A 25435-nucleotide genomic window follows, 5' to 3' on the forward strand; every position below is an offset into this window, starting at 1 on the left:
GAGACCTCGTGGGGCCAAAAATCATGGGCCCCACACCGTTTATGCATTTAATATAGCTTAGAAGCCTCCCCTGGTGCTCCCCTAGCTTTTTTTTCACTTGGCCCACAAGGTGACAAAATATGGAAATGTGTGTGAAAAGTGTGTGTGCTGGTTTACGCCCTAGTGGACATTGTTTGCAACTGCAGCCCCACAACGGCAGATACACACTTCCGGAAGTGTGTAACATCTCAGCCAATGAGAAGCCAGGGGCCCCACACGTCAGCACCGCGTGGGTCTTAAGGAATTTTATAAGACTTTGATATGTCATCATACCAGCACAGAGCCATGCAGAACTTATTTCTATAATTAACAGGAACGTTTATTTAATTTCAATTTGTCTCTGTTATTTAATATTGTTTCTTGCTCTGTACCCAGTTAGTTGCAATTACAAAGCAACAATTTCTCCTGAGAAATTAAAAAAAGTAACATTTTAAATCGATTGCTAACATTAGCTGCTAATGTTAGCTAGTTAGCTGCTAATGTAAGCTTTGATCACTGGCTCCAAGCTATAAGCACGACATTGTTACATTTTTTTTTCCAAATAACCTTTATAAAAATATTACAATTCATCACGTACAAGAACATGGAGCAAAGGGAGCATTGTAAACAAACACGTGTGGGGGCAGATTGCTAGTTGCTAATGATAGCTACAGATGGGTGCTAACTGTTAGCTTTAGTTAATGTGGCTGCTCTTCATTATAATATTTCAGTGCTTTTACCTGGATACAGAAGGCAGTCTGTGACTATGCAGTACACCTTACATGGAGATATTGGCATAGTTTATTCAACTTAGTGCTTTGGTGCATGTGTAAGAAGGATAGGTCCGTTTGACACACATTAATTAATAAACTATTGAGGCTCCTAACATGGCAAGACATTAGGTAGACATCATTTCACTTTAAACTACTTAATAATAGACTTTTATTTACTCTGAGTGACACTAAAGTGTGAACATGAATAGAAACGATGAATCTGCTTTATTTTTGCGGTCACCACTTCCTGTGTAGAGCCTGGTTTGTTCAGCACATGGCTAATTAATTATTCATGAGGTAACAGAGGAGGTAGCTGACATAAGACTCAACATGTATCTGAAATGTTGAGTTTTAACATGATGTCTTGCATTGACAGACCGCTGGTAGACTGTTTGGTCATGTTTTGTTGGTGTCCTCTGTGGGAGTGTTATTTAACTATCCTAAAGTGCTGAGCTAATGTGCTAACCGGGAGCTAACATAGAGCTAACAGAAAGCTAGTTTCTGTTAGTGTCAACACAAACGTGTATTCAGGGTTGCCATGTTTCACCCCGTGTGACAAACATGAGTCAGATCTGCCCCCCTCTGTCTCTGATCGGCTTCTGTCAGAAACTAAGAGCGAGAAACGATTAAAAATGAACGCGATGGTCAGTTATGGTTTGACGTTTAAGGTGGCTTGATTGATACATCACGTTAACTTGTGCAGACTAACTTGTAAAAATACTAACTACTGTAGACGTCCTCCTGCTGCAGACGTTCTGGACTACAGCTGATACGGACTATCTGGACTACAGCTGATACGGACGTGCTGGACTCCAGCTGCAACAGCTTCTACTACTCGTCTAACATGAGTCTGGTTCTGCCTGAGGTTTCTGCCTGTTAAAAGGAAGTTTTTCCTCACCACTGTAACTAGCTAAATACTGCGATGTGCAATGCTCATGATGGATTAAGGTGGGGTCAGACTGAGTCTTACCCTGTCTTGGTGTTGGGTCTCTGTTCATAATTTGACATAGAGTGGTCTAGACCTCCTATGTTTGTAAAAGCGTCCTGAGATAACGTTTGTTGTGATTTGGCGCTATACAAATAAAGATTGATTGATTGATTGATTGATTGATTGATTGATTGATTGATTGATTGATTGATTGATTGATTGATTGTAGTAAAAACGAAAAGGCTGCAAAGCCTCACTTATTCAGGCTAAGCTGTTATCTCTACCTGACTGATAGGGACCCCCGACTGCCACAGGTTTAGGAGTTTAGTTTAACACCCAAAAAAAGGATTTTTTAATTTAACTGTTAAATCAGTTCTTATTTTATATTTTTCACTCTGATTGATATCCAACTACTTAGCTTTAAAAAGACCTCATGAATAATAACAGACCCAAATTTGACTAGCATGTAAGCTTTATTCAGGGATTTTAATTGATCTGTTTGTTATTTATGTATCTATATTTTAATGTTTTCCTTTAACATAATTTAATTTCCAACAATATTCACATACATATTTGCCAGAATGCAGGGAATAAGTGTTAGATGCTCAACATGTCCTTGGGGAGAGACTCCCTCTTGTTACCTTTGCCTTGATGTGTTTTAATTAACCCCTGAATTTTGAGGATCGGGTTTGAAAGGCAGTAGTGCCTATTTTCTTTGCTCCTTCAACTCAAGCAGCCTGAGTACACCTATAAATATGTTCCAAATAAGTGCACGTGATTAAGTGTGAGAACATGTTATTAGGTCCAATAATACCGGAAAGTAGTATTCAATTTGAAAATAAGGTTTCAATGAGTCTTTTTCATATAAGGTTAGGGTTAGGGTATATCTATATATGTATTATCTATGTGGAGGAGTCACAACAGTTACAGCATGTGTTCAAGATAGCACAAGCAACACCACATGCAATGTGGTATCATAAAAATGATAATGGACGTGATGATGAGAGGTGATACGACCAAGTGGAAGTATGTACAGTGAGAATAAAAGAGGCCCAAGAACTCTTCTTGAGGAATGTTGTTGTTGTTAAAATCACGTGTCTCAGACTCACAAGCACTGAGGCTGATAAATAAAGATCTGTTCAGAAGAAAAGAAGTGAACCAGGCTAAAACACCATCAGAGAGACCGGCCCATTTCTCCAGAGTCTGCAGTCGTCCACATCTGTATGATGTGTCATTGCACAGCAACAAACATGCTGCTCAAAATAACTGAAGACAGATAAGTTACATTTTATTAGCTGATGTTGGAACCTACAGAACTCAATGGAATAATGTCTGGACTGTAACATCAGAGCATGGAGGAAGACATAGGAAAACCTGAGTGGGGTCGATGCCGACCGTGTTCTGTGGACCGGTCTTCAGTTGCCTGAGCTGGCTTCAGAACTTGTCACTGACCGGGCCACTGAGACCCTGAATTAAATATCAGTAACCTCTGTGACTTCTGCCATGTCTCTGGTTTTCATCAGTGGGAAAGTCATCTTCATTGAACTGATCTTTGGGGTGATATTACCTTTGATCACACAGCAGATGTGTTTTTGACTAAAAGTCTAAATACTCTTTTTAAACCAACATTTACTCATGGTGCTCTGTTTCATTGACCTAGTTAGCTCCATGTCTCTGTCACTACACAGCTGTTGATTCAGATCACTTCCTCTTTATCTGAGGGAGGTTTTTGTACAACGTTGTATGACTGTGTGAACCAATGCTGACTGTTGATGCTATGTCCACTCTGACAGTAGTAAACTGCAGCATCTTCAGTCTGGACTCCACTGATGGTCAGAGTGAAGTCAGATCCAGATCCACTGCCTGTAAAACGACCTGGAATCCCTGATGCTCGAGTGCTAGTCAAGTAAATGAGCAATTTAGGAGTTTCTCCATCTTTCTGTTGGTACCAGTGCATTTGGTTATTATTGTAAACATTCGGACTGGTCCTGCATGAGATGGTGACGGAGCCTCCCGGAGCAGATATCACTGCTGCAGGCTGAGTCACTGTGACCTGTCCTCTGGACTCTGAGGATACAGAGACAGAAACATAAAACAGCGTCAGGGTTTTGTGGGCTTTATTTCAGAGGGACGGATGTTCATAGAGGAGAGGAGTTTGATTCTCTGGACTTTACCTGTGAAGCAGCAGCAGAGGAGAGTCCAGATGAGGACGCAGATCAGAGTCATGTTTTTGATGATGAAGAGGAGGAGGAGGAGGATTTCTGTGGCTTCTGTTGTGATGAAGGACAGCTGTCAGTCATCCAGTGTTCAACTCTCAGGACTATAAAGTCTCCCAGAGCACTGGAGCATGGTGCTGCTGATGCAAAGTGGCTCTCTATGGAAATGCTCTGACTCACTCTAACAGGGTGTTTGGTTACACTGCTGATGATGTGTATCATTGGACCAATCCCTTCACATGATCATTTATTAAACACTAAACAACATCGATCACATCTGCAGAAATGTGTTGTGTTTAAAACATTTTCTAAACAAATAGTGAACCACAGCTGATTGTGAACATGGAGATGTTTCATTGAGTTGATCAGAGATGGTTGGGGTCCAGTAGCTCCTCAGGCTGCTCTCACATTTGTGCTCACTAACTGTCATTATTTCCTCTCTAGACCAGCCTGAGACCACACTAAGGTTTTTACCACAGTGTCAACAGGCAGAGGGGGAATGTGCTGGACTCCTCTCTGTGGATTGATTTGATATAATGTGTGTGATCAGTTTGTCTCTGGCGTTGCTTTGAAACAATCAGGATCAAGCTGAGCATTTATTCCATGTCCTCTATATCAAGCGCTCCGTTTCCTGCACTAGTTTGTTGTTTGACTAGTTAACTAGCTGATTGCTGAAACCCTTACTTGTTAACTAGTAGACACCAAAAGTCCTGACATGTTGATGAGAAATAGCCAAAATCTCTGCTACCATTACAAGTGAGAGGGATTTTGACAACGTTAGTTAACTAGTTAGATTAGACCTACCTGACCTGACCTACAAAGCTCTTAATGCTCAGACACCTTCACATCTTAAAGAGCTCATAGCGCCCTTTCACCCCTTCATATTTGACTTGAAATGGAAAGACATTTTAATATTGATACAGGTTTTGACGTATTTATGTGTTTGTGTGTTAAAATTCTGACCTAAAGATCAGTGGAGAGTCATAATGTGATGCAGAGGTCCATGATCTTATTTAACTCCCAGCATAAACTCAAACCAGAAGTCTGGAACATGTGGATGTAAAATTTGGAGAACAGGGAACATTTTATGAGAGGAAGAAAATAGTCATTTTTTGGCTGATATGAAATTCAAACTTTGACCCAAAGCTACAGCCACACCTTTTAATGTAGACTCAATCTTTTGATAACTTATATCTTTCAACTTGTGTTCAACACACTGAACAATTTTGGGGGAACAGATGACGCGCCTGGAAGTAGTTAATTCAAATATGGATGTTCTTCATCGCCAAAATAACACCTTAATATTAGATTAATATTAAATTATCTGACGTCTTCTTGTTGTTTTTTTAAGTATGGGTTCCACAGGCTGATTTTTTTTGTAGGTCTTAACATGTTAAATACGTAAACCACATTTCGTACATGGGAGGCGAAAGTAACCTCAGTAGGGACATTGATGTGTACATAACCAGTGGGACATGAGGGTTTGTAAAGTATAACTGTATATCATCAGCATACAAGATGACTTCATGTTGGTGTGTGTTTGATAACATGCTGTAAGTGTGTGTGTGTGTGTGTGTGTGTGTGTGTGTGTGTGTGTGTGTGTGTGTGTGTGTGTGTGTGTGTGTGTGTCTTCAGTGAAGTGTGTCAGTCTCTGCAGAAGCTTCCAGCTGCAGCTGTCAGTTCAGTTTCTGTTCAGTCTGACTGAGGGAGGTTTTTGTACAATGCTTTTTCACTGTGTGAACACAAGCTGATTGTTGATGTCATGACGACTCTTACAGTAGTAAACTGCAGCATCTTCAGTCTGGACTCCACTGATGGTCAGAGTGAAGTCAGATCCAGATCCACTGCCTGAAAACCGATCTGGAATACCTGATACTCGATTGCTAGCATAGTAAATGAGCAGTTTAGGAGTGTCTCCATCTTTCTGTTGGTACCAGTGCAGATAGATATTACTGTAAACATCCTGACTGGTCCTGCATGAGATGGTGACGGAGCCTCCCGGAGCAGAGCTCACTGCTGCAGGCTGAGTCACTGTGACCTGTCCTCTGGACTCTGAGGATACAGAGACAGAAACATAAAGCAGCGTCAGGGTTTTGTGGGCTTCATTTCAGAGGGACGGATGTTCATAGAGGAGAGGAGTTTGATTCTCTGGACTTTACCTGTGAAGCAGCAGCAGAGGAGAGTCCAGATGAGGACGCAGATCAGAGTCATGTTTTTGATGAGGAGGAGGAGGATTTCTGTGGCTTCTGTTGTGATGAAGGACAGCTGTCAGTCATCCAGTGTTCAACTCTCAGGACTATAAAGTCTCCCAGAGCACTGGAGCATGGTGCTGCTGATGCAAAGTGGCTCTCTATGGAAATGCTCTGAGTCACTCCATCAGGTTCTTAGATTCTACTTATAATAAAGTTTATCACTCGACCGATCTCTTCAAAGGATTATTTATGAAGCATGATTCAGTATCAGTTGCATAGATCCTGTGTTTAAGCTTCTGATTTAATTGTTCCTCCAATTATATAAAATCATGATTCCAGATATGATATTGAGCCAGAGAACTTTTGATTGAGTCATTGCATGCACATCAGCATGGAGACAGTCACCACTTTGGACGGACAGGACCACTTCACCAAAGCTGTCCCTGTGCTGACGGCTTCGGCAATGGTCTTCAGGACTTGACCGTGTCTCCACCGCCCTTCTCTAAGTGCCTTTGAGCAGCAGCTGAGGATGTGCTCATAATTGACAAAGAATGAAACATTAATAAAGCACACATGTGCTCTATCACACAGGGATTTACACACAGAGCAGCCTGAGACAGCCTTACACTGTTTGAATAAGGTGAACATAACGTTAAAGTTACTAAAGTGCTGACTACAGACAAACACAAACTTGGATTTTGGATCCTTCAGGTGACCAAGCTCGTCCTCCTGCAGGATACCTTGCAGCTACAGGTATCTTCCTGCTGGTCTCTGTGCTTCCGTTGGTTACATAAAACTTTAGTTTTGGCGTTTCAAGTTCATTTGTAGAGCAGAGGAGCTCTCAGCAGCTCTATGTGGTCAGTGCTTTGTTTTCCCTTCAGCATTAACTGGATGTGACATTTACTGGGAAATCAATCATAAACATCAGAAGCTGAACATTCTGTTTAATTAAACAAGACATTTGAGTTTGTGAAAAGTAAACACAAAGTTCTCTGATGCGTATTTTTGAAGCGGGAAGGAATTATGTATTTAAATAATGTTTGCTTTATGGACATCATCAGTGGGACATGAGGGTTTGTAAAGTGTAACTGGTTATCATCAGCATACAAGAGGATTTTATGGTGGTGTGTATTTGATAAGATACTGTAAGTATGTGTGTGTGCTTGTGTGTGTGTGTGTGTGTGTGTGTGTGTGTGTGTGTGTGTGTGTGTGTGTGTGTGTGTGTGTGTGTGTCTTCAGTGAAGTGTGTCAGTCTCTGCAGAAGCTTCCAGCTGCAGCTGTCAGTTCAGTTTCTGTTCAGTCTGACTGAGGGAGGTTTTTGTACGACGCTTTTTCACTGTGTGTACAGATACTGACTGTTGATGTAGTGCAAACTCTGACAGTAGTAAACTGCAGCATCTTCAGTCTGGACTCCACTGATGGTCAGAGTGAAGTTTGAGTATGATCCACTGCCTGTAAAACGATCTGGAATCCCTGATGCTAGAATGGTAGCACGATCAATGAGCGGTTTAGGAGTTTCTCCATCTTTGTGTTGGTACCAGGCTAAATAGTCAGAAACACCTCCAGTATGAACATCCTGACTGGTCCTGCATGAGATGGTGACGGAGCCTCCCGGAGCAGAGCTCACTGCTGCAGGCTGAGTCACTGTGAACTGTCCTCTGGACTCTGAGGATACAGAGACAGAAACATAAAGCAGCGTCAGGGTTTTGTGGGCTTCATTTCAGAGGGACGGATGTTCATAGAGGAGAGGAGTTTGATTCTCTGGACTTTACCTGTGAAGCAGCAGCAGAGGAGAGTCCAGATGAGGACGCAGATCAGAGTCATGTTTTTGATGAGGAGGAGGAGGAGGATTTCTGTGGCTTCTGTTGTGATGAAGGACAGCTGTCAGTCATCCAGTGTTCAACTCTCAGGACTATAAAGTCTCCCAGAGCACTGGAGCATGGTGCTGCTGATGCAAAGTGGCTCTCTATGGAAATGCTCTAACAGGGAAAAGGTTACTCTGATGAGGGTTTTTTGTTAGATGCATGCATTAATTAATCACAGAACTTATTCAATAATTTGTAACACTAATGAAATATTGATTTATGTTAGCTCTTCTCTATACATCTTTTTATAGCTTCCTCAGTCAAAACTGATCTCATGCTTGAGGAATGGATTAAACAATAATCCTAAAATGAATACATCTCTTTGCAGAACACACTTTCTCAAAATGTTGTCACAATGTCTTCACGCCTGTTTCCATTTTAGGTTGAAAAATTTGCAAGAGTGCGGCTATGTGTGTTTACTAGTTTCACTCCTGAAAGAGACAAAGTCACGAGTCCCACTCGTTGCACAAACTGGGGTGGGGAAAGCATTCATCAAGGCTTCCTATTGGCTCTCAACTACAAATTTAAAAGTGACGTGGAATCAGGACTGAGGATTTGGGTGTTATCAGCCCCACATTATTGACATGTTGCCTGCTGATAGACATGTTGGCCTTGAAATGTTGCAACTAGTTAACTACTTGGAGTCTACTTTGATCCTACAATTAACTTATGAGGAAAACATTCAACTGGTTAACGATGTTAACGCTGCAATTTCCCCTGGAAATATTTTGGACCTTACAAGATAACTATTAAAGGTCAAAGAGTCCACATGATCTGCTAATTGGGGTCTTTTTTTTACCCAAATAGTTAATTAGTGTGACTCAAAAGTGTTTAATAGTTCACGAGGATCATCCAAATAACTGCTAGTTGTACTAGTGAGGGCATGACCTCACTAGTACAACTAGTAACCCTGAAAATCCACAGGATCAGCGGCGCCGTATAGGAGGGACAAGTTAGGATGATTCTAAGGGCCCATGACTGACAGGGGCCCCGAAAATAATGATTAAAAAAAGATCAAATAAAATATAATCATAATTAATATTTTATTCAGAATAAGGTAATTTAAAAAAAACGGTCCTGTTGTCTTCATAAAATGTATATCAGAGATCAGAGAGCTGTGTCCTACATTTATGTTTCAGGCGTCTGGACACATTTTTGAGACATTTCTTCAGTTTTAATAATTAACTTTAAAATGTATCTCTAAGATATATATATATTATAAACACATGTTGCAGTTTTAAAGTAGTTGTTCGTGTTTTTATTATTTTAATGAATCTGAAAAACTTGCAGACAGAGATTCATTTCAGTGAGTGTGTTTGTGTCAGAGTCAGAGAGCCGTGTCTCTACAGTCAGAGGTTTTTGTACGGCGGCTCAATGACTTTGTATCACTGTGGTACACGTTCGGTGGAGGAACCAGACTGGATCTTGGATGTGAGTCAAATATGAACTCTTTATTGTTTCAGGAGCTTCTTTGTTTTTAATGTGAAATCTGTAGGAGATGAATCACTTAGCTTTTTGTTCAAAATGGGAATTCTTTAAGAAAACAGACAAACTTCACGTTGAAAGTTTAAAGTGTTGCAGAAACAAATGAGAGTTTAAATTGTATAACTTTAAAGGCTGAGCAGTTTTTAATGAATAACTGATTTATTGTCTTACTTTGATGAAGGAGTTCCATCTTGAGGGCTGGTAGGTTTAGTTCAGTCAGAGTCAGAGAGCCAGGTCTCTCTACAGTCACAGGTTTGTGGAACTAAACTCAGAGCAGCTTTACTGAACACATCTTGAAGCGTTCCTGTCAAACTGAAATTTAAAAAACTTAGAGGTTATAAAAAATCCACCATCTGTTTAACATTTTTATATATAATCTGTGATTTTAATTCAACAATCTGTCATAGTCACTGTGTTATCTGTGTTGGTAAGTAAAGCAGAGGAAGGTTTCTGATAGGTGTGATCAGAAGTTGTTACAATTTTGACAGTTTTTAAACATTTTTTACACTTTTTGATCCTTTTGGTTCTAATTTAGATTCTCATGAAGAGCCCTGAACTGCAGTCAGTAGTTTTTCTGGGATTGAATTTGTAGTTTGATGTGTTTGAGCTGGTTCTGTATGATGAGTGTCTCTGTGCTGATATGCATGAGAGGCTTCTTAAAGGGAAATGAAACAATGTGTGAGTGAGTGACTGGTGGAGCAGAAAAAACACCTGACACAAACTCCTTCAAGCAGAAGTTCAACTTTCAACATTAAAGCTGTCTCAGTGTCTGCTGTTTGATTGACAGCTGTGTGCTCCCTGTCCTCTAAGCTGATTGATGTCTCCTAGGTGATACGCGTCCCACCCTGACGGTGCTGCCCCCGTCCTTTGAAATGCTGCAAAATGGGACGGCCACGCTCATGTGCCTGGCCAACAAGGGCTTCCCCTCAGGCTGGAGTCTGGCCTGGAAGGTGGGCGACGGCAGCAACATCAGCAGCAGCTGGGAGGAGAGCAAGAGCCCTGCTGTGCTGGAGAAGGACGGCCACTACAGCTGGAGCAGCACCCTGAGCCTCCCTGCAGACCAGTGGAGGAAGCTGGGCTCTGTGACCTGTGAGGCCACCCAGGGCTCCCAGACTCTGGTCTCAGAGACACTGAGGAGAGACCAGTGTTCCCAGTCCTGACTCACTGGAACTCTGCTCCTGCTTTAACTCTGATCCTGGTCTCTCTCTGCTCTCTGCTGCTGTCTCTCTCTCTTTATTTCACAGCTTTCAGCACTAACATTTACCAGCTTGTTGTTTTCTTTGAGTTTCATTAACAGACAATAAAAATCTGTCAATCAAATTCATTGTTTGTGTTTGTGACTTTATTTGATCTTCATGAGTATTTTTCAAGAGGGAAAGAATGATGGATTTAAATAACGGTGGCTTTATGGACAGAATCATGAGGGTTTGTAAAGTGTAACTGTATATCATCAGCATACAAGATGACTTTATGGTGGCGTGTGTTTGAGAAGATACAGTGTGTGTATGTGTGTGTGTGTGTGTGTGTGTGTGTGTGTGTGTGTGTGTGTGTGTGTGTCTTCAGTGAAGTGTGTCAGTCTCTGCAGAAGCTTCCAGCTGCAGCTGTCAGTTCAGTTTCTGTTCAGTCTGACTGAGGGAGGTTTTTGTACGACACTTTTTCACTGTGTGAACTCATACAGACTGTTGATGACATGAACACTGTGACAGTAGTAAACTGCAGCATCTTCAGTCTGGACTCTACTGATGGTCAAAGCAAAGTTTGAGTATGATCCACTGCCTGTAAAACGATCTGAAAACCCTGATGCTCGAATGGTAGCCAAGTAAATGAGCAATTTAGGAGTTTCTCCATCTTTCTGTTGGAACCAGGCAACATGATTTGAGATATAGACATCCTGACTGATCCTGCATGAGATGGTGACGGAGCCTCCCGGAGCAGAGCTCACTGCTGCAGGCTGAGTCACTGTGACCTGTCCTCTGGACTCTGAGGAGACAGAGACAGAAACATAAAGCAGCGTCAGGGTTTTGTGGGCTTCATTTCAGAGGGACGGATGTTCATAGAGGAGAGGAGTTTGATTCTCTGGACTTTACCTGTGAAGCAGCAGCAGAGGAGAGTCCAGATGAGGACGCAGATCAGAGTCATGTTTTTGATGAGGAGGAGGAGGAGGAGGATTTCTGTGGCTTCTGTTGTGATGAAGGACAGCTGTCAGTCATCCAGTGTTCAACTCTCAGGACTATAAAGTCTCCCAGAGCACTGGAGCATGGTGCTGCTGATGCAAAGTGGCTCTCTATGGAAATGCTCTGACTGACTCCAGCAGGGTCTTAAATCATACTGATGATACATTTATCATTCAACCAATCCCTTCAAAGGACCATAAAGTAAACATGATTTCAGTTCATCTGTAGAACAGAAGAGCTCTCAGCAGCTCTTTGTGGTCAGTGCTTTGTTTTCCCTTCAGCATGAACTGGTTGTGTCGTTTTGTGGGACAGTGTCTGTTTCTATAACATCACTCTAAAACAACAGAAGCTGAACATTTCCTTCAATGAAAATTTGTTTTTCTTGTGTTTCATACATGTCAACAATAAGTCCTGTGAGCACACCAAGGTCAGCCATGGAGTTCCTCAAGGTTCAGTGCTTGGACCGATTCTCTTCACCTTATATTTGCTTCCTCTCAGTCATAACATGAGGAAACACTGCATAACTTTTCACTTGTATGCAGATGACACTCAGTTATACTTGTCAATGAAGCCAAAATAAACCAGCCTGGGAGTCAGTCATGGAGTTTCACAAGGTTCAGTGTTTAAAGCCATTCCCTTTCACCTTATATGATTGTAAAAAGTTTTCCTCAATTTAAAAAAACAAAGTTTATCATATTCGGCATTCGGCAAATAAAAAGTCAAGTTAAACTTAAGATCAGTGAAGTTGAAATAGAAAGGTTGTATGAAAATACATTTCAGGGTGTGATCAATGATCATGAACTTAGTTGGAAGCCACATATAAACAATGTCTAAAGTAAAATGTCAAAAACCAATGCCATACTTCATAAAACTAGAACTCTTGAATCAAAACTCAGTGTACACTATTGTTGTCTCCATATATGTCCCACTGTGTGAAGGTAAGGGGTAACACTTACAAAACAAACACTGATTCCAACCAACCAACACATTATTGATTATTTTAAAGGCCCTTAAATTTGACGACTTACTGGAATATGAAAGTACAAAGGTTTTGTACAAAGCACAAAATAATTGACTTCACAAATGTGTTCAGGGGTTGTTTGAAATCAGAGGAAGCAGGTATGAATCAAGAGGAACAGGTACTTTAAAAAACAAAGACAAGGACAAATATAAACAGAGGGGAACAGTTGTGATGAGGAATTAAAAATGTGTAATCCCTAAATGATTGTTTTGTTCTGTTTTTTTTCTTTCTGATTTGTAGAAGGCTTCTATGTTGTGGAGAGAATTGTTAATTGTTGATGCAGACCGAAATAAAAAATCAACTTAATTTTCTCATATTTCTTCTGGTGTTGGATTTCTGCTTTACTTGATCAGGCCAAGTGTCTTTGTTAAAACTGTAAACTCAAAGCTCTCTAACTGAGTGTTTTTTAAGAAGGAAGGAAGGAATTATCTATTTAAATGTTGTTTGCTTTATGGATATAATCAGTGAGACATGAGGGTTTGTAAAGTGTAACTGTATGTCAGCAGCATACAGGAGGATTTTATGGTGGCGAGTGTTTGATAAGATACTGAAAATATGTGTGTGTGTGTGTGTGTGTGTGTGTGTGTGTGTGTGTCTTCAGTGAAGTGTGTCAGTCTCTGCAGAAGCTTCCAGCTGCAGCTGTCAGTTCAGTTTCTGTTCAGTCTGACTGAAGGAGGTTTTTGTACGACGCTTTTTCACTGTGTGTACAGATACTGACTGTTGATGTACTGTCCACTCAGACAGTAGTAATCTGCAGCATCTTCAGTCTGGACTCCACTGATAGTCAGAGTGAAGTCAGATCCAGATCCACTGCCCGTAAAACGATCTGGAGTACTTGATTCTCGAGTGCTAGTATGCTTAATGAGCAGTATAGGAGTGTCTCCATCTTTCTGTTGGTACCAGTGCAGATAGTTAGTACTGTAAACATCCTGACTGGTCCTGCATGAGATGGTGATGGAGCCTCCCGGAGCAGATATCACTGCTGCAGGCTGAGTCACTGTGACCTGTCCTCTGGACTCTGAGGATACAGAGACAGAAACATAAAGCAGCGTCAGGGTTTTGTGGGCTTCATTTCAGAGGGACGGATGTTCATAGAGGAGAGGAGTTTGATTCTCTGGACTTTACCTGTGAAGCAGCAGCAGAGGAGAGTCCAGATGAGGACGCAGATCAGAGTCATGTTTTTGATGAGGAGGAGGAGGAGGAGGATTTCTGTGGCTTCTGTTGTGATGAAGGACAGCTGTCAGTCATCCAGTGTTCAACTCTCAGGACTATAAAGTCTCCCAGAGCACTGGAGCATGGTGCTGCTGATGCAAAGTGGCTCTCTATGGAAATGCTCTGTCCAAGCTCCTGGTGTTGGTATTCTCTCCACCAGGGGTCTCTTTTTAGTGCTCACTCTCCTTGTGAGGCCGGTTGGATGTTCTGCCAAATTCTCTGAAACACCTTTGCATATTTTGTGTAGAGAAATGAACATTCAATTCACAGTCAACAGCTCTGGTGGACATTCCTGCAGTCAGCATGCAGATTGCACGCTCCCTTTAAAACTTGCGACATCTGTGGCATCGTGCTGTGTGATAAAACTTCACATTTCAGACTGACCTTTTATTGAGGCCAGCCTAAGGCACACCTGTGCAACAATCATGCTGTCTGATCAGCATCTTGATATGCAACACCTGTGAGGTGGATGGATTATCTCAACAAAGGAGAAGTGCTCACTAACACAGATTTAGACACATTTGTGAACAATATTTGAGAGGAATAGTCCTTTAGTGTTCACAGACACAGTCTTAGATCTTTGAGTTCAGCTCATGAAGAATGGGAGCAACAAAAACAGTGTTGTGTCTATATTTTAGTTCAGTGTAGATGAGGACAGTCGACTGGGTTTCACTTGATTTACTCGTGTTTCTTCTAGTTTGGACTTTTTACTTTTCCTCCATTTAAAGACAAATATCATCCTTTTGACTCCTCTACATTTCTATCAGTGCTCTAGTTACTCACTACTCTTACTTTGAAGTCAGCTGATGAGTCTTCTTTTCTGACATCAGATCCCAAAGACCGTAAACTGTTGGTGTTCTTGTGTTTGGTTTGTCTCAGTGGTGTAGCCGTACCTCTGTTGAGCGTAGATCAAACGTTCTTCAGATCAGTGCGTTCATGTAGTCGTGGTGATGATGGCTATGACTGAGGAGGATGATGATTCTCTACCTGAGCACCACGGCCATACTTTAAACCCACGTTTGAGCTTTTGAAATACAGAATGATTGTTTGTATTGTTGTAAATCTCTGATCTGTTTACCACACAAACTTCATCACAGCCTCCAAAACATCAGCATCTAACCTGAGAAAGCATGTGGAGGTCTGGAGCTAACACACTGCTTTGATTCCAGAGGAACATTGTAAACTTGTCTGTGCTTGTAGTAACTTAGTTTAGATTTCATGGTAGACTTTTTAGATATGAAATCATGTTTTCTAGATAAACAGAACAAAGCAGAATGTTCACCCGTGCATTCTTGACTGACCTCATGCTTTGTGAAAATACGTTTAGAGATATTTTAAAAAGTACTTTGAATACTTCAGTATTTTTAAAAACAAGTACTCCAGGACTTTAACTCAAGTCAGAATCTGACTGAACAACTTTCACTTGTATTGGAGTAATGTTTGACCAGGAGGATCTATACTCTGACTGAAGTCATGAAGACGTGGACTTTGACCATCACTGATCATCAGCATACAGGATTAATTTATGGTGGTGTGTGATTTATAAGATCCTGTGTGTGTGTGTGTGTGTGTGTGTGTGTGTGTGTGTGTGTGTGTGTGTGTGTGTGTGTGTGTGTGTGTGTGTGTGTGTCCTCAGTGAAGTGTGTCAGTCTCTGCAGAAGCTTCCAGCTGCAGCTGTCAGTTCAGTTTCTGTTCAGTCTGACTGAGGGAGGTTTTTGTACAACACTTTTTCACTGCGTGAACACAAACAGACTGGTGATTAAGTGAAAGCCCTGACAGTAGTAAACTGCAGCATCTTCAGTCTGGACTCCACTGATGGTCAGAGTGAAGTCAGATCCAGATCCACTGCCTGTAAAACGATCTGGAATACCTGATACTCGAATGGTAGCAACATAAATGAGCGGTTTAGGAGTTTCTCCATCTTTCTGTTGGTACCAGGCTAAAAGATTTGAGCTATAAACATTCTGACTGGTCCTGCATGAGATGGTGGCCTCCCGGAGCAGAGCTCACTGCTGCAGGCTGAGTCACTGTGACCTGTCCTCTGGACTCTGAGGATACAGAGACAGAAACATAAAGCAGCGTCAGGGTTTTGTGGGCTTCATTTCAGAGGGACGGATGTTCATAGAGGAGAGGAGTTTGATTCTCTGGACTTTACCTGTGAAGCAGCAGCAGAGGAGAGTCCAGATGAGGACGCAGATCAGAGTCATGTTTTTGATGAGGAGGAGGAGGAGGAGGATTTCTGTGGCTTCTGTTGTGATGAAGGACAGCTGTCAGTCATCCAGTGTTCAACTCTCAGGACTATAAAGTCTCCCAGAGCACTGGAGCATGGTGCTGCTGATGCAAAGTGGCTCTCTATGGAAATGCTCTGTCCAAGCTCCTGGTGTTGGTATTCTCTCCACCAGGGGTCTCTTTTTAGTTCTCACTCTCTGTTCAGTTTTTAAAAGTTCTCCCTCATCCATACATTAATATCAGAAACAGAGGCGATGAAGGTTTAAAGGGGACATATCATGAAAAACTAACTTCTTCAGTATGTTGCACATATACGTGAGTGTCTTGAGTATTACCTCACTCACAAAATGTGAAATTAGCCCACCCTGTCCTTAATTAGTCCACTTGTGTCTGATCCCTGTCCGTCAACACTGCATTCAGACCCCCTGCCCCCCCCCTGTCCCTCTCAACTAGCCAGGTGAGGACTCAACTGAGAGGGTGATGACGAGGAAGGCTGCGGGTCCAGATGGCATCAGCTCAAGGCTCCTCAAATCCTGTGCAGACGAACTGTGTGGGATTGTGGGGCACATCTTCAACTTGAGTCTGAAACTGGGGAAGGTACCAGAGCTGTGGAAGACATCCTGCTTGGTACCGGTGCCAAAGACCCCTCACCCAAAAGACTTGAACAGCTACAGGTCGGTGGCGCTGACATCGCAGCTGATGAAGACCCTGGAGAGACTGGTCCTTGGTCACCTGAGACCCCTGGTAAGACCATCGATGGACCCGCTGCAGTTCGCCTACCAACCTGGCACCGGGGTGGATGACGCTGTCATCTACCTCCTTCAGAGAGCCCTCTCTCACCTGGACACGGCTGGGGCCACTGTGAGGATCATGTTTTTTGACTTAACTTCAGATATTACACAAAAGTGTTCAAAGAGTGAAATATTGACTATTTGAACACTTGGTGTAACCCTGATCCTGATATCTGATCCACTATGAATTATTTTAAAGAGAGACAATGTTTTGTCAAAAATCAAAGACTAAAATGTGACTAAAACTAACAGGCATTTTCTTCTTAAGACTAAGACTAAATCTAAAATAGCTGCATAAATGAACACTGGTTCCCACCATATACTGACAGTAAGAAATAACTGAAGTGAACTTGAATTGTATTTTCCACTTTAAAAGTATAATTTGTTTTTATTGGATTTATTGAGGTCATTTTTCAGGGTCGTCTCCTTTATTTTGTAATGTAGTTTATTGAATTGTAGTATATTCTTATGTTTCAGGTTAAAATTAATGTAACCCATTGTTTAATAATACACAGGTCAGTTTTCTCATACCAACTGTTGCTGACTATTGTTCTCTGTTTGAGTAATATCACTTGATTAAGCCTTTTTTACATTCCATACTACAAAATAAGTAATAAAAGTATGTATAATTCATGCTGATATCTTGTCGGATCGATATCGGTATTGGCCAATACTCAAGGCTGCAATATCGGTATTGTAGCAGAAGTGAAAAAGTTGTACCGGGACACCCCTGGTATTTTTCCACCTAACATTTTGCCGATGATATCTCAATATGCCAGACAACTTTGTGTGTTAAATCTGACTCCAGGTCAAACCTATAAAGGCCGGATAGTGACAATAAACCAGGCTGTAGATACTTATCACAAATGAGGGCAGCCCACTGGGTTTCACTGGATTTACTTGTATTTGTTCTGGTTTGGACTTCTGCTTAATTAAACACGTCATATGAGTTTGTTCAAATATAAAATCAAAGTTCTCTAAAAGAGTATTTTTTAAAGGGAAAGAAGGATGTACTTAAGAACTTTATGGACATAATCAGTGCGAAATGGGGTAATGTGAAGTATAACTGTATATCATCAGCATACAAGATGATTTTATGGTGGTGTGGGTTTGATAAGATACTGTGTGTGTGTGTGTGTGTGTGTGTGTGTGTGTGTGTGTGTGTGTGTGTGTGTGTGTGTGTGTGTGTGTGTGTGTCTTCAGTGAAGTGTGTCAGTCTCTGCAGAAGCTTCCAGCTGCAGCTGTCAGTTCAGTTTCTGTTCAGTCTGACTGAAGGAGGTTTTTGTACGACGCTTTTTCACTGTGTGAACACAAACAGACTGTTGTCGTGATAACTCTGACAGTAGTAAACTGCAGCATCTTCAGTCTGGACTCCACTGATGGTCAGAGTGAAGTCAGATCCAGATCCACTGCCTGAAAATCGAGCTGGAATCCCTGATTCTCGAGTGCTAGCCAAGTAAATGAGCCTTTTAGGAGTTTCTCCATCTTTCTGTTGGTACCAGGCTAAGCATTGGCTTGGGCCATAAACATTCTGACTGGTCATACATGAGATGGTGATGGAGCCTCCTGGAGCAGAGCTCACTGCTGCAGACTGAGTCACTGTGACCTGTCCTCTGGACTCTGAGGAGACAGAGACAGAAACATAAAGCAGTGTCAGGGTTTTGTGGGCTTCATTTCAGAGGGACGGATGTTCATAGAGGAGAGGAGTTTGATTCTCTGGACTTTACCTGTGAAGCAGCAGCAGAGGAGAGTCCAGATGAGGACGCAGATCAGAGTCATGTTTTTGATGAGGAGGAGGAGGAGGATTTCTGTGGCTTCTGTTGTGATGAAGGACAGCTGTCAGTCATCCAGTGTTCAACTCTCAGGACTATAAAGTCTCCCAGAGCACTGGAGCATGGTGCTGCTGATGCAAAGTGACTCTCTATGGAAATGATTGATGGACTAATGAACCTTTGGACGTTTTTGTTGAATTTTAGTTTGTCTTTTATCATTTATGTACAAAGAGAAATCAATAACAAGTGTAGTCTGATTTAGTATCAGATGAAGATGTTAATATCAGTGTTTTCTGATCCCTTCTTACTGGACATGAATTTATATAAAGTGACTCATCTTGTGAAGTTTTGTTGTGTCCATGTCAAAGAGCCGTGTTTGTTAAAGTGCTTTCTTCACAGTCGCTCGTTGAGGTTGTTAAACTGTAGAGGTTTGTTGGTGCAGAAACCAGACTGGGTATTAAATGTCTGACCTGAAATAACAAAGATGATGTTTTTATTTATGTGCTGATTAATGACTCCAAACATCATTTACATCTTTGCTTGTCTTTTATGTCTTTGGGGCATCGTTTGACTTCATTGGAGAGGACAGCTGAAGAGAATCCTGACATGTGTAGATTGTTTTAAGGACCTAGTCTGCTCTGTCTCTGTCACTACACGGCTGTTGATACAGATCACCTCTCTTTATCTGAGGGAGGTTTTTGTATGACATTGTATCACTGTGTGAATGGCCAGCTGTTACACTGCTGACAGTAATAATCTCCTGAATCTCCAGTCTGGACTCCTCTGATGGTCAGAGTGAAGTCAGTCCCAGATCCACTCCCACTGAAACGATCTGAAACTCCAGACTGACGACTTGAAGCAGAATAAATCAAGAGTTTGGGAGATTTTCCAGCTTCCTGAAGGTACCAGTTTAGACAAGTACTAACGCTTGTACTGACTACATCTGATAGAAACAGTCTGTCCTGGAACCACAGACTGAGATCCAGGATCCTGAGTCAGGATAACTTCTCCAGATGAACCTGGGACACATGAAGAAGAAGAAACAGATTACTGAGACAAGTCCAGCTTGGAGAAAGACAACCAACATCCAAACAGAAGAGTCTCATTTCTTCAACACAGAGAAACGTTTCTAAAAGTTGTCTCACACATGATCCTCACTGTGAACAAGGAGCCTCAGGGTGGCCATCAGTAGAATAAATGACTTCATCATTGAGCTGTGGACGTGTCAGTGTCTCTGAAAGGCCTGGACAGCCGCTGATCAACACTGACCTCTTAATGTCTGAGAGCAAAAAGGAAGGACACGTATGCAAACACACAGAGTCAGTCAGATGTGACCGTCCTCAACATATTATGGTGTTTCTCTCCAACAGCTTTGACAACATGAATGTTTCAGTCACAGATTAAATGATGAGGATTTGGCGTTCACAAAGCAACTTTAGCAACATGATGCTTTTAATTAGATTTGTTTTTATTCAAAGGAAAATGCAAAAATGTGAGTGTTTGAAGGCAGAAAATATTTAGACATTAAACCAGACTGTAGATACTTATCATAGATGAGGGCAGTCGACTGGGTTTCACTGGATTTACTTCTAGTTTGGACTTCTGCTTAATTAAACACGTCATATGAGTTTGTTCAAATGTCTAATTGAGACATTTTTAAAAAAGGAGGGGATTATTAATTTAAATAATGGTGACTTTATGGACATTATCAGTGGGACATGAGGGTTTGTAAAGTGTAACTGTATATCATCAGCATACAAGATGATTTTATGGTGGTGGTGTGTGTTTGAGAAGATACTGTGTGTGTGTGTGTGTGTGTGTGTGTGTGTGTGTGTGTGTGTGTGTGTGTGTGTGTGTGTGTGTGTGTGTGTCTTTAGTGAGTAACGTTTTAGTAACGGTGGCTTTATGGACATAATCATGAGGGTTTGTAAAGTGTAACTGTTTATCATCAGCATACAAGATGATTTTATGGTGGCATGTGTGTGTGTGTGTGTGTGTGTGTGTGTGTGTGTGTGTGTGTGTGTGTGTGTGTGTCTTCAGTGAAGTGTGTCAGTCTCTGCAGAAGCTTCCAGCTGCAGCTGTCAGTTCAGTTTCTGTTCAGTCTGACTGAAGGAGGTTTTTGTACGACGCTTTTTCACTGTGTGTACAGATACTGACTGTTGATCTGATGGAGACTCTGACAGTAGTAAACTGCAGCATCTTCAGTCTGGACTCCACTGATGGTCAGAGCAAAGTTTGAGTGTGATCCACTGCCTGTAAAACGACGTGGAATCCCTGATACTCGATAGCTAGCAGCATAAAGGAACAGTTTAGGAGTTTCTCCATCTTTCTGTTGGTACCAGCCTAAGTAGTGGTAGCCGCTATAATAAACATTCTGACTGGTCCTGCATGAGATGGTGACGGAGCCTCCCGGAGCAGAGCTCACTGCTGCAGGCTGAGTCACTGTGACCTGTCCTCTGGACTCTGAGGATACAGAGACAGAAACATAAAGCAGTGTCAGGGTTTTGTGGGCTTCATTTCAGAGGGACGGATGTTCATAGAGGAGAGGAGTTTGATTCTCTGGACTTTACCTGTGAAGCAGCAGCAGAGGAGAGTCCAGATGAGGACGCAGATCAGAGTCATGTTTTTGATGATGAAGAGGAGGAGGAGGAGGATTTCTGTGGCTTCTGTTGTGATGAAGGACAGCTGTCCGTCATCCAGTGTTCAACTCTCAGGACTATAAAGTCTCCCAGAGCACTGGAGCATGGTGCTGCTGATGCAAAGTGGCTCTCTATGGAAATGCTCTGACTCACTCTAGCAGGGACTGGGATCACTCTCAGCATGCTCCTGATCAATCATCAATATGTGGATGAAGAAGTGATTGACAAAGTGTTGCTCCAGCTTTGTGTATTTCAGTGCTTGTGATGGATGCAGAAAGATGTTCCTTCAGATGGTCTTGTGTCTGATTCAGGTCCTGGGGGGTAGCACGACTGGAATTAATTTAAAGTGGAATGAACATATACTGTACGTGATCAAAGAATTATTCAATTCAGATTTAAAATCTGAATAAACCAGGCACTTCAGATTTAAGTTTAATTCAGAATGGTCATTTTCATTCTGATTTAGGTTTTTACGAGGTCATTTTAAATCTTTTTAAAGTGGATTTCATTTTTATTCTGAATTAAAGAGGAATTAAAAGTCTCATGTAAATGTAGACATTGTCTTCCTCCTTTTATTCCTTTCATTGTTTTTTAGTTTAGTTTGTATTTGTAAAACACTTTGTAACCCTGTTTGGAAAAGTGATATATAAATATAGATTATTTTTTAACCCCTCCTCTTATGTTCGTTTCTTAGGGACAGCAATAATGTTCCTGGGTCAACTTGACCCGAAGCATATTTAATGATCCAAAAGTGTCCGAACCCCCCCAAAAACACAAATTAACATTTTTTAAATCTCATTATTAACTCCATTACCAACCATTGAAATCAATATCAAGTGCAATTGTGTTCTTCAATTGAAAGAAATGTATTTGATTGGGATAAACCCCCATCTCATTTTAGAGGGGGTCCCCAAATTTAATTCTCAAAGATGTGCAATGCAAATGTGTGAAATGAGCCATTTTCAGTGTATATGTGGTTTATGCTAATTAAGACAAGCAGAAGAAGTTTCATAGCAAAATAATACTTTAACATTTTATTTTATTTTTAACTTTTAAATGGGTCAATTTGACCCACAACATAACAGGAGGGTAAATTCATTATGATGTAGGTTCAAACTTCTGTAGAAATCCTCTAGAGAAATGATCTCCATCTTAATAAAATAATCTTTAAAAAAAAGTGTTGTAATGTTTGATTTAAAGATTTGATTGAATGTGATATAGATCCAGTGAACAGAGACAGGTTCAGTGAGTGTGTTTGTGTCAGAGTCAGAGAGCTGTGTCTCTCTACAGTCAGAGGTTTTTGTACGGCGGCTCAATGACTTTGTATCACTGTGGTACACGTTCGGTGGAGGAACCAGACTGGATGTTGGAAGTAAGTTTCTGTACAACTACTAAAAGCTTCAAGTGAAATATTGATTTACATTTAGTGTTTTTATGTTTAATTCAGGACGATATTTCCTCATGACTTTGAGTATTTCTGTTTTTATGTCTCCTTTGCCGTGGAACTAAACTCAGAGCAGCTTTACTGAACACATCTTGAAGTGTTCCTGTCAAACTGAAATTTAAAAAACTTAGAGGTTATAAAAAATCCACCATCTGTTTAACATTTTTAATATTTAATCTGTGATTTTAATTCAACAATCTGCCATAGTCACTGTGTTATCTGTGTTGGTAAGTAAAGCAGAGGAAGGTTTCTGATAGGTGTGATCAGAAGTTGTTACAATTTTGACAGTTTTTTAACATTTTTTACACTTTTTGATCCTTTTGGTTCTAATTTAGATTCTCATGAAGAGCTCTGAACTGCAGTCAGTAGTTTTTCTGGGATTGAATTTGCAGTGTAGTTTGATGTGTTTGAGCTGGTTCTGTATGATGAGTGTCTCTGTGCTGATATGCATGAGAGGCTTCTTAAAGGGAAGTGAAACAATGTGTGAGTGAGTGACTGGTGGAGCAGAAAAAACACCTGACACACACTCCTTCAAGCAGAAGTTCAACTTTCAACATTAAAGCTGTCTCAGTGTCTGCTGTTTGATTGACAGCTGTGTGCTCCCTGTCCTCTAAGCTGATTGGTGTCTCCTAGGTGATACGCGTCCCACCCTGACGGTGCTTTCCCCCTCCATTGCTGAGCTGCAGAAGGGGCATGCCACGCTCATGTGCCTGGCCAACAAGGGCTTCCCCTCAGGCTGGAGTCTGGCCTGGAAGGTGGGTGGTGGCAGCAGCAGCAGCAGCATCAGCTGGGAGGAGAGCAGGAGCCCTGCTGTGCTGGAGAAGGACGGCCTCTACAGCTGGAGCAGCACCCTGAGCCTCACTGCAGACCAGTGGAGGAAGGTGGGCTCTGTGACCTGTGAGGCCACTCAGGGCTCTCAGACTCTGGTCTCACAGTCCATGAGCAGAGACCAGTGTCCCCAGTCCTGATCTGCCTCACTGGGACCCTGATTGTGTTTGTTCTCTGTTCCTGCTCTCAGTCTAAACTCTCTGTCTCTGGTTCTCTCTTTCAATCATGACATGTTTCATGTTTCAACATTTCACTGTTTCCTCTCATGCTGATGGATTCAATGTTTTAAAACAATAAAGATTTTATTATCATCAAAGTGGCATGTGTTTCACTTCCTGCTTATCATTCCCTTGATATATGTAAGTAGCTTTAGACTTCTTTGAAACTGTAACAGAAACTTCCTCTCATATAACTCACCCACACCTTTTGATGTAGACTCAATCTTTTAATGAGTTTCATCTTGTGTTCAACACGCTGAGCAATTTTAGGGGGGATCAGATGACGCCCCTGGAGGTAGTTCATTCAAATATGGATGTTCGTCATCGCCACAGAAACACCGTAATATGAAATTAACAGTAAATTAGCTGACGTCTTGTTGTTGTGTTTTTAAGGATGGGTTCCACAGGCTGATTCTTTTTGTAGGTCTTAAAATGTTAAATATGCAAACGACATTTCAAACATGGAGGTGAGTGGAACCTCAGTAGGGACATTTATTTGGATCAGAATCAGAGGGAAATAAGAGTGTTTGTGTGTGTGTGTGTGTGTGTGTATGTGTGTGTGTGTGTGTGTGTGTGTGTGTGTGTGTGTGTGTGTGTGTGTGTGTGTGTGTGTGTGTGTGTGTGTCTCTTTAGTGAACTGTGTCAGTCTCTGCAGCTGTCAGTTCAGTTTCTGTTCAGTCTGACTGAGGGAGGTTTTTGTACGATGCTTTTTCACTGTGTGTACAGATACTGACTGTTGATGTAGTGAAAACTCAGACAGTAGTAAACTGCAGCATCTTCAGTCTGGACTCCACTGATGGTCAGAGTGAAGCTTGATCCAGATCCACTGCCTGAAAACCGTTCAGGTATCCCTGACATCCTCTGATTGGTGTTGCGTATAAGTTGTTTAGGTGATTCTCCATCTTTCTGCTGGAACCAGTATAAGTGGTCTGTATGAGCAACACTCGGACTGGTCCTGCATGAGATGGTGACGGAGCCTCCCAGAGCAGAGCTCACTGCTGCAGGCTGAGTCACTGTGACCTGTCCTCTGGACTCTGAGGATACAGAGACAGAAACATAAAGCAGTGTCAGGGTTTTGTGGGCTTCATTTCAGAGGGACGGATGTTCATAGAGGAGAGGAGTTTGATTCTCTGGACTTTACCTGTGAAGCAGCAGCAGAGGAGAGTCCAGATGAGGACGCAGATCAGAGTCATGTTTTTGATGAGGAGGAGGAGGAGGATTTCTGTGGCTTCTGTTGTGATGAAGGACAGCTGTCAGTCATCCAGTGTTCAACTCTCAGGACTATAAAGTCTCCCAGAGCACTGGAGCATGGTGCTGCTGATGCAAAGTGGCTCTCTATGGAAATGATTCATATCAACGGATCAGTGAACACCTGATGCTCTTATTAGACATTTTTAAAACGCTCTGATCATTATTTTAATATTATCAGTACAAAGCATTAAAATGAAAAACAAATGTGTCAAATTACGTCCTCAACAGACAAACAAATGAACATTGTTTCTTAATAGGATCCATCAGATGTATATAAATGTGACCTGCTACTCTTGTGTTTGGAAGTGAAACCTGTCTGCTGGCATGGTTGAGCAGTGATGCCAGACTGCTTTCATGGTTACTGAGACAAGAGGGGAGA

The 25435-nt window shown here is 41.7% G+C and overlaps 8 gene segments (V, D, J or C); 2 read left to right on the top strand and 6 right to left on the bottom strand.

Moving 5' to 3' along the window:
- Positions 1-3415: 3415 nt before the first annotated feature.
- Positions 3416-3945, bottom strand: LOC117814474. The segment is given in 2 exon segments: positions 3416-3786; positions 3894-3945. Coding segments are annotated over 2 exon segments (423 nt in total).
- Positions 3946-5664: 1719 nt separating this feature from the next.
- LOC117814547 lies at positions 5665-6146 on the bottom strand. The segment is given in 2 exon segments: positions 5665-5987; positions 6095-6146. Coding segments are annotated over 2 exon segments (375 nt in total).
- A 1206-nt stretch (positions 6147-7352) lies between these two features.
- LOC117822279 lies at positions 7353-7951 on the bottom strand. The segment is given in 2 exon segments: positions 7353-7792; positions 7900-7951. Coding segments are annotated over 2 exon segments (384 nt in total).
- Positions 7952-9710: 1759 nt separating this feature from the next.
- Positions 9711-10767, top strand: LOC117822384. The segment is given in 2 exon segments: positions 9711-9729; positions 10306-10767. A coding segment is annotated over 1 exon segment (288 nt).
- Positions 10768-12937: 2170 nt separating this feature from the next.
- On the bottom strand, positions 12938-13849 carry LOC117822317. The segment is given in 2 exon segments: positions 12938-13690; positions 13798-13849. Coding segments are annotated over 2 exon segments (375 nt in total).
- Positions 13850-20686: 6837 nt separating this feature from the next.
- LOC117822285 lies at positions 20687-21298 on the bottom strand. The segment is given in 2 exon segments: positions 20687-21139; positions 21247-21298. Coding segments are annotated over 2 exon segments (381 nt in total).
- Positions 21299-21593: 295 nt separating this feature from the next.
- LOC117814620 lies at positions 21594-23903 on the top strand. The segment is given in 3 exon segments: positions 21594-21636; positions 22556-22687; positions 23393-23903. Coding segments are annotated over 3 exon segments (510 nt in total).
- A 613-nt stretch (positions 23904-24516) lies between these two features.
- On the bottom strand, positions 24517-24998 carry LOC117814706. The segment is given in 2 exon segments: positions 24517-24839; positions 24947-24998. Coding segments are annotated over 2 exon segments (375 nt in total).
- Positions 24999-25435: the final 437 nt, after the last annotated feature.

This window comes from Notolabrus celidotus, chromosome 1 (genome assembly GCF_009762535.1).
Source record: "Notolabrus celidotus isolate fNotCel1 chromosome 1, fNotCel1.pri, whole genome shotgun sequence".
NCBI classification, from domain to species: Eukaryota; Metazoa; Chordata; class Actinopteri; order Labriformes; family Labridae; genus Notolabrus; species Notolabrus celidotus.